This window comes from Musca vetustissima, unplaced genomic scaffold, assembly GCF_032173495.1.
Source record: "Musca vetustissima isolate MV318-11 ecotype Yass unplaced genomic scaffold, APGP_CSIRO_Mvet_v1 utg25509, whole genome shotgun sequence".
NCBI classification, from domain to species: domain Eukaryota; kingdom Metazoa; phylum Arthropoda; class Insecta; order Diptera; family Muscidae; genus Musca; species Musca vetustissima.
Window position 1 is genome coordinate 76,776 of NW_026885149.1, and position 9,764 is coordinate 86,539.

Consider the following 9,764-nt stretch of genomic DNA (forward strand, 5'->3'; position numbering starts at 1 on the left):
GTGGTTGCCGTTGTTGTTGTTTTTGTTGTGGGTTTGTGTGAATGATTCTCATTAAAATTGATAAGGTCGGCAAGTCAGTATTTTTATGATGATAACCGAATTCAAGTGACATTTTAGAGCCTTTTTGCCATTTTAAAATTTCGTCATTTATAGTTTGATGAACAATGGCAATAACAACCACTGAACAATAATGGAGATATGTTTTTTTATTTCGTTATTAATCATGAAACAACAATTTTATCGCCTTACATTTATAATTTCCAAATGGAAGAATTAAATGAATTTACAGTTAATGTTTGTATTTCAACTTATTATTTATTTACATTAATATTCCGTATTACACTGTAGAGATTAATACAAAGTCGATTCTTTCTCTGCCAAGGAATTTCAGTTTCAAAGATATTTGTTTTGTCCCATAATGTCAATTTAGCCTTGTCCATTTGTCACGATAGACCTTTCAATATTTAAAATTGATCTATGGCATGTTGCACATACGGTTCTAATTCTCCTAGGAATTTTGGTATTGATGATGTTATAAATGTTCTGCCCCACTTTCGGTCTGGAATTTGATAGTCAGTTTTCTTACAAAATCAATAACCTCCTGGCAGACACATTGCAATACAATTTAAAATTTCCCTACCTTATAAAAATCGATCGAAGTTTTTACTTATTTTTTATGTATTATCAAGCTATGAAGCTTCAAGAGGTCAGCTGTAATACATCCTTTGGTGTCATTTTAATTCGACAATAACACCAAATAAAAACACGTCCATGTTCAGGCGTGACAATATTTATACGAATTTTTAACTAAATTGGAGAGGATCCTTTGGGAGATATGACATTACATAGCATGGACCCATACTGACGATTTTCTGCGAAGACGTTTTTACCTACCAAGAACCCGAAATGCAAATTATTAACTAGATGGGTGATCCAGATTTAAAGTGTTCTTTGTTCATAACCAATAACTTATATATTAGGTTGGGGAAAAAGAAATCCATTATTTTTATATGAACTATAGGATTTTATTTAAAAAGCATCGGAATGTCCGATTTGGGCCATATATGCACCGTTTTTTGTATGATTTGTTGCCATTGTAAAGGTAACTTCACAATGCCTCTCTCAGTCCTAGTAGTCGATTTTCACAATCGACCTTCCATACAAATCTTTTATCATTAAAGAAATTTTGCAATGCAAGAAGAATATGATAATCGCTTGGTGCCAAGTTCGGACTGTATGGCGGATGTATAAAAACTTCCCATCAAGCTTCCGAAGTTTCAGGCGAGTCACTGACATTTGAGTCCAGCTTTGTGTAAATGGTTTAAAACAGTTTTATGGTCCTGGACGATGTTTCGACTGCTAACATACCTATGATCTTCGATCATTTCTCCGATTTTATGGATTTCTTTTTCCCTAAACCTAATAATTACCTAAAGCTATTATAATCATTTCTTGTTTGTTTTTAATTTATATTTTTTCTTAAAAAATTATTTACAAAATTTAATATCGATATAGAATAAAAAATAATTATTATAGGCATACAAATATAATTAATTATTAATTACATAAATAATTATTATTTATGTCGATTTATGATGACTATTCCATATACATTGGCAGGCATTCAGTGCATCGAGGGAACAGCAGCATCAGCAGGATCATAACGTATACTAACGAACTGCTCGCTGGAGATGGAAACAATTAAAGCTAAACACAATAAGGAGAAGTAATCGGAAGGTTGCCATGGTGAAGAACATCAAAGAAAATGTACTACGAAAATGATAATTTGCACATCTGCTAGAAACAAAATCCTAAATATATATAGCGGGGACACGAGGGAGGATTATAATACAATGGATGAATAACGGGATAATTGTAAAATGAGTAGCAGATGAGGAAATTTATCTCGGCGAAGGTTCCATAGATTTCTTCTTGGTTGCAGGATGTCGGTCTTTGGTCAGATCCATAATGCTGTGTGATGTTGAGCCACTAGCTTCCAGATTTTTCGGTGATTTGACAGTCTTTAGAACCTGCAATGGAATGTGTGTGTGTGTGGGTTGGTGTGTGTGTGTAGGTGATTGTGCATAAAATGTTGTGTGTTGGTGATGGATGTGTGTACAAAAAACGCAATCATTAGTAACAGTCCATGAAGGAATAAATCAACGACTTCAGTTCGCTTTAAAATGCTTTACTTTGGAATTGCCGTCTATTATTTCCACCGGTTCCGAGGGCACATATGCCGAAAGACCTCTCAAGCCAACGTGATCGGGCAAGAAGAATGCATTACTGAACACTTCCTGGGAGAGATCAAAACGATATTTGCCTTTGCTGCTATTGTCAGTACCTAGAATTTTCAAAAGATTACTGGCAGTAACTATAAAGAGAACAGGGAAAATGGATCGGGTTGTTAGGTAAGGGACTGGGTTTGTTGAGAGGTTGCTAAACAATCGAAACAGTGGAATCTCTACTTACCATTTCCCGGGGTGGGTCTTACTAAAAATCTGGGCGATTTAAAGCCACTTCCAAATCCACTAAATGGTCTCTCAGTCGTTGTCGTCGATGTCGAGGAGATTTGTCGTTGGGGAAAGAATACGGGCTGTGGCGTTACCACATAGACCTTCTCCTTGGTTTTTGGCGATATTGAAACCTTGGCCTTACGCCAAAGTTCCTCCGGCTCCACCTCTTCTACATCTTGCTGATAGTATGGTTTACGTGTTGTTGTTGTCGAGTAACTGGAAGATGTGGTGGGGGTGGTGGTTGGTGCCACTGTTGTGGTTGTTGGGTGTGTAGAAGGTGGTGTGATGGTAGTTGTCTTATGCCTTGAGACTTCTTGACCGTCGTCGTAGGCATTCTGCAAGTGATTGTCGTTTATGGCTGTGAACTGGAAATGTTTCCTTTCGTACAAAGGCTCCAAGCTATTGACGGACGCCGACAGTTCTGACGTATCCAGAAATCCCTTCGTGGTCTTAGATTGCCTCTGTGGCTTTACAGTTGGCTTTGTTGTCGTCACAGTTGTTGCTGTGGACGGCAAATATTCCTTTGGTATGTGTTTCGATCGACCTAAAATTGTTGGCGTACTGGGACGATGGGATAGCGAGGTGTATTCTTGTTCTGTCCAGTCATCGATATTTTTCTGCAACGTCTGCAAGTCGAAGTTCAATGAATTGGGACTCTGTTTCAGCTTTGTGGATGGAGTGTGCTCCCGCTGTAGCAGTTCTCTGAGATTGGAGGCAAGAATCTTCGTCAAATATTTAGTAGGGCGAGGTTTGACTGTCGTTGTCGTAATCGGATTAAGTTTGACGTTGACCAACATTGTCTCCGCCGGCGTGTGTAGATCGGAATTTTGGGCTTGAATCCAATCGGCGAAGGATGGTGTTGCTGGAGGTTTTGTGGTGATATTTTTTGTTGGCTCAAATGGGCGTGGCTGAACTTTGGTAGTGAATGGTATGAAGGGGGGCTGTCTGTTGCCCTGAGTGGGCAAAGCAGGAGGTGACATGCCCGCATAATGCCCACTGGCATCTATCGAACTATAAGTTGATGTTGGCGTGGGTGAGGCTGGCGATACTGAATTTTGTTGATATCCTGCCTGTTCGTTAAATTTATGATTTTTAGCCCCAACTCTTAGGCCCAGATCGGCGGGATCCCTTGTAAAGGGCCTTGGTTGGGCCAAACCTCCACCCAGGTGTTGAATTGGAGAATCCAACATTCTTTTCGGCGTTTCTCGGTCACGTGGCTTCTGAGGCCACAGTTTAGTTGACGATGTCTGTTTGCTGGTCTGCACGGATGCAATGAACTCCACATCATTGCTCTGTGGCGATTCCGTCGATGAGTAAAAGTCTGGTCTAATAGTAGTGGTGGTTTCCGCCTCGGTATTGATGTACACTTCGGGCGTGGTGGTAGCGTATACGAAATCATTTGATTCAAGTGTCCACGAGTCGTATGCATTGCCATCCGTGTGAATTGAATTGTTTTTAACCGAAGCGGCAACAAAGTTGTCAAGATCATAGCCTTGATCCTGGGATTCGTAAATCGTTGTGCTCTGCTCATAGCTCTGTGTTGGATAGGTCGTGGATGGTTGGTATTGATTGTCGATGACAAAACTTCCTGGTTCAGTGAGAATCTGCGAGGCTGGTATATGCTGATTGAGATATGGGCTCAATGTTGAATGTTGATACCGCCCAGTATTGACCACAGGTTTGGTGTCCGATTGCTGATCTCTGGGCAAACTTGAACTGGTGGATTGAATATCGAAGGCTTGTGTTTGCACGAATGAAGCAGGATACTCGACAGAGGAAACGTAATCGGCCACTTGGTGGCTTTTTATGATTTCAAAACTGGCATCATTGTTTTGTGTTGTTGGGGGGATTTGAGTTGGAATTACGGTGTCCAAGTGGATTTCGGAATGGGCCGATGCTATGCTGTCTGTAAAGTGGGCTGCCTCCGTTGAAGGAAGTTGCTGGTGAATTGGCGGCGATGAAGTGGGGATGGTTGGTTGATGTTGTTGATGATGATGCGTTTGAGCAGTGAATTGTGTGGATTGGCCCGACGAAGGTTGATGGAATGGTCGGGCATTATAAATGGGGAGTTGGGCAGAGTTACTTAAATTCGGTATAGGAATTGGAATGAATGGTCCAGAAGAATATTGTAGTTGATTGGGTGAATGTTGTCCCGCACCTCCATTACTTGCTACTTGTGGCGGAACCGACTGACCGGTGTGAGAGGATACCGATGGTCCGGCGGGAGGGTAGTGAAATTGAACTGCTCTTTGTTTTACTACACTAGATGCGGCATGTTGCAATTGTGGCACTGCCTGTTGCTTGTACAGCTGTGGCTGTTGTTTGCTGGGATCCCATGGATACTGGACGCTGTTGTGCATCATCGGTACCCAAGGATATTTATTGCATAAATTGCATGGTTCCTTGCTACCGGAACTATGCTGTTGTGGTTTTGGATAATAGTAGAGGTGATTATTTGTACTCGCCGCCGCACTAGCTTGGGGATCTTGAGAATAGTTCTCATTGGCAAAGCCAAACCATCGTGCCATTCGACTTATCAGACCGGGCTCACTCACGGTCTTTGCAAAGGCTTGACTGTTTGGAAAGGCATAGTGTGGTACAGTACGGCTTTCACTGGGTAACGAATTAACAGGTCTTACAGCCGAATGCAAACGTGTGGCGGCAGACGGCAATGATGCTACTGCAGGTCGAGGCGGTGGTACTAGGTAATCTAATGGCGGTGGAGCTGCCCCTAGTGCTATATGATGGACCATTAGGCACATTATGAGCAAACAACTCTGTCTCACATCCACACATTTTCTATGCTGGTGAATCTGAAAAGAAAATAATTTTTTTGAGAAGTTATTCTAAATATTTGAGAGGAAGTAATTAGATTGAGCTAAACTTGTGAAATAAAAATTAGCGATTGAATATTTCTGTTTAGCTATGAGCCTAAATTGCAATTGATTCTATATATGATCTGGGTATATTTTTTACCCAATACATGTAAATAATGGATCAAATCATTGTCCTGGTGCCCCGAATAATAATGTATATTGGCCGTTGATTTGGCCAATCCGCTAGAACAAACGTATTCGTTACTTTACTTGGCAGCTATTTGAGGGATTAATAATGCAATACAATAAGATACATTTTTAAATATGCATGTGTGTATGTGTGCATGTCAATAAATAAAAAGAAGGCCGATATCGCTGCATTGTGGCCATGGCCATTTGTAGTTGACCACTGTCATGAATATAAAGAAGTGTGAAGAGATTGTTGGAGTACAACGAACAACATTCCATATTTTTGTGGCAATTGTTACAATTATCATGTACGTTTGTGCAAATTGTTAGGTAATCGCTCGCTGGCTGATCATGCTGACGATGATCATGGTGGCATAAAAGCATAAATTATCATTGTTTTGCTGCGGTGTAGCGATGTGTATGGCGATATGAATGATTAGCGGCGACATAACCCCATGGATGTGGTCGTCATAAGTATGCGTAACGTGACGTCGTTGGCATTTGGACGTCGGACAGACATACAACAACGATGATGCGACACTATATTGTAATATAGGCATGTGGATGTGGCCACCAACTTAATCATCAGTCTCTGCTCGTCTTTGGACTACCCAATGAAATTTCATATCTCATTTGCATACCCACATTTATATCAGTTTCGCTTTGGCAACATCTGTGTTTGTGCGCTTACATGCAGATCTATGCTAAAAGAAATGCATTTGGCAATGGTTTCCCACAGCGCTTGGCATCGTTTTGCCTTTTTTTCTGCAAAGATTACCGGAGTCTTTGACATCTTCAGTGCTTTGCGTTATTGTGTTTTTGCAATTGTTGTAATAATCGCTGTAATAAAACAATAAATATTAGATGTGGCATTATGTTGACATATGTGAGTGTGTGCGTTGCATATTAACCTCCACATATTACATGAAAGACAAACAAACAGACGGACTGACTGACTGACAGACAGATATACCAATTCCACTGTTATGTTGGGGTCATAAATCTAGGAATTCGTTTTACTCTATGGAAGAAATCTCGACAAGATGTTCCTCCAAGAGCCGAATAATTTTTGTCCATAGCAAAAGCGTTTTTTTCATGCTTTCACTATAAATGTCAAACAATAATAATAATAATTGTGATAATGTTGATGTGCCTGCATTTGTTTTATGACTTTTGGCAAATTAATTGTATTTATATATTAATTGTATTTATATGTACATATATGAGATTAGCTAGGCCGGTAGTTGTTGTCCACATGTAAATAATTTATACATTATGTATTTATGTGACATAATCTGACGACATACACACGTTGTATACGGGTGAATTATATCACGTTCAACATACATATGTTACGAATTAGTACAAGCATGTGTCGGCAATTTGTTTCGGAAGGTGGTTAGTGGGTATATTCTTGTAGTGTAGACATTTTAAATTTTCTATTAAATCTTTATTAGGTGTTGGCCAAATACATATTTAGCCTAATAAATAATTCCCAAGTATGATACATATTAACAAATTGAAAACAACCGATTACTAGCGGGCAAAGCCGAACATATGACACCATTATTTAGCCATCTACCTACCCCTTAAAATTTTCTCCTCATAAACAATATACTTTATTAATGAATAAAACAATATACTTTATTATTTGATGAGCATCGCCCATTTTTGAGGCTATTAAGTATCGCCAACATTAAATTCAATGTCGAGACGGCCTTTGCATAAATAGTTCAAGTTTCAATATGTTCGGCTCACCTCATAAGACCCGAATTATGATGGTACAAGAAAAACCCTAGCTGGGTTTTGAATTATTGGCTAAGGTTCTTGTTTAAACCTGTTTTGTCGATTTGGGGTGGATATTGAAATAATATGTACGCTTATCACGTGAATTACTCGAAATATCGATTTTCACTTTCTAGCAATGTTTTTCCCTTTAATAATATCTACAAATTTTTCTTTGATATAGAATTAAAAAAATACAACAACAACATCATACTCAAAATTGCACATATGTCAAAAACCCATACATTAGCTAATATGTCAAAAACCTTACCTAATAATTCAAAATCCAGCTAAGGTTTTTCTTAGCTTTCAAATGTTGGCGGTTCCGATTGGTTCAAGATTTTAGAGCTGAACAGTGTAATTTGTAACAATTTGTACAAATTGTTATTGGTTGTTGTTCGATATCACAAAACTTCAGTAAATAGGAGCAAGTAAAAATTTGAATATTTTCATTTTTTTTTGAGGAATTACTGCTTAATACCTTAGTTTAGCTCACAAAACTACTGATAACGCCGACCGATGATAAGGATTGCATTTTAATCCACTATCAATTGTCATAATCCAATTGCTGATGCAGGGCAGAGGAGAAATGTTTTTGCTTCTTTTATGAATGGGCGAATGAATGATTTAAGTGGTTTTGTTGCCTGCAGAAGCTATATGCGAATGTGAGAAAATATGCATATTTTGTGGTCTCAGTACGTGGGATTTGAAAAAGTCATTGCCTTCCATTGTGGTTATTTGTTGTTATTCACATTTGGTGGTAACTTGGCTCGGTGGCAGTTGCCTTTGGTTTAAACAATCTTCCATAAGAGTTTATACTAGATACTAGCATATCAAAGTGTGTGTGTGTGTGAGTAGTTGTATTTGTGTACATGTCGATGATGACACTTTCTTTTAGCAGATTACTTAAAAATATATATAATTATGTATAATGATGTGTCATTGATTAGAAATATAAATACATATTTATAATCTTATCTGGAACTGGAATTCTGATAGAAATGTCCACAAAGACCAAACAAATTAAACAGCAATTATTATTTCGCAACTAATGCGAAGCAATGAATGTCAATAAAACACGTACATGTGACGAGGGGGATTTTTGATTTCTTTATTAAATATTGTCTATTTGAGTATTTTAGATTTGATTTGATTCGATTCGATTCGATTCAATCATTCAATCATACGCTTCAATGTTCTTGCCAAGTGAATGCAGGCTGGCCGAAAAGACTGAATAAATATTTCATATTTTCGTTTAGTGGCCTTTGGCTAATATCATGTTGACCATTGATCTCTCTTTTTAATCGAATCGACTTTTGATAAACAATTCACATACGTTTATTGGTGCTCACTAAATTCACTGTGTACTGAAATGGAAAACCCCGTGTGACGGATTTATGCAACCGCATTTCATTTTCAAAACAAGTCATGATAACAAACCGAAAAACTGGACCAATTTAAACTTGTCTCAATTCCAATTTCACTTTTGTCTACAACGACGACAACAACAACACAAACAACTGGATCACAATGGAATTAAGTGATTTTTTAGCATTGTAACATTTTGTTTGGCTTGGGTGATGGCGGGAACTAGTCCTAGTCAGCCGTAAAGCATAATCATTTCTCATTGCTTTTGGCAATGCAAAAAATGTGGTTGGTCTAGTTTTGACATGCACATGATATCCATAGTCCATATTCCTAGCATCATGTGTGTTATCCTTACCCATAAATTATATGTCTCACGGGCAGCGATATTAATGGAAATAAAAATGCAGATTAATGCGAAGAGGTGGTGGTTATTATTTTGCAGACGATAACAATTAGCAATCGTTGCAAGACAATGACTTCGTATTATGAAAAAAAAAAATAATAATAACTAAAATTCATATTTCATCAGAAATAACCACACATCGATCACGAGTGAAAAGATATTTGTCTCATGGACGACAAATTTAGTATTTGTTCAATGCCTGAGAACTGAGATTCAACGCCAAAGGGTGTGAGGGCAGTGGTGTAAGGATGAAAGGGTGATCTTTACACCGTTGCCACACAACATTTCAAGTATACAGACTAGGTCGTAAGCAGACCCAACATTTAATAGATAATCCTTTTCACAGTGAAATAGAAATCTTGTGTGTAATTTTTGGGAAAGTTGACCCAAAATTTTGATCTTTGTAGACAAGACATGGAAATTGTTTTTAGAAAAGAGAATAAATATGTTTATCAGAATATCTGCACAATTTCCTAAGATGTGGACCATTGACTAGTGCCGATTTATAAAATAATCAAACTCAAGGTGTACGTAAATCACCGAACTCGATCAAAATTTGACTCCGAAATTGGAAGTTTTTCGGTTTGTTGGGAGGTCATGGCCACAGCCACCCTAATATATTCCTATTTTTGTATTTTAAATAAATCGTTACTGTGGAGCTAATAGCGCTTGTGGTACATGTACATC

The 9,764-nt window shown here is 38.2% G+C and overlaps 1 protein-coding gene across 1 annotated transcript; it reads right to left on the bottom strand.

Annotated features, from left to right (window-relative positions):
• Nucleotides 1-2,149: 2,149 nt before the first annotated feature.
• LOC133332247 (mucin-2) lies at nucleotides 2,150-5,278 on the bottom strand. The gene is made up of 2 exons (XM_061540631.1): nucleotides 2,473-5,278; nucleotides 2,150-2,374 (listed from the first exon to the last, which is right to left on the bottom strand). Exons 1-2 carry the CDS (start codon nucleotides 5,276-5,278, stop codon nucleotides 2,169-2,171), a joined length of 3,012 nt encoding a protein of 1,003 aa, XP_061396615.1. The 3' UTR covers nucleotides 2,150-2,168.
• Between the last annotated feature and the right edge of the window lie 4,486 nt (nucleotides 5,279-9,764).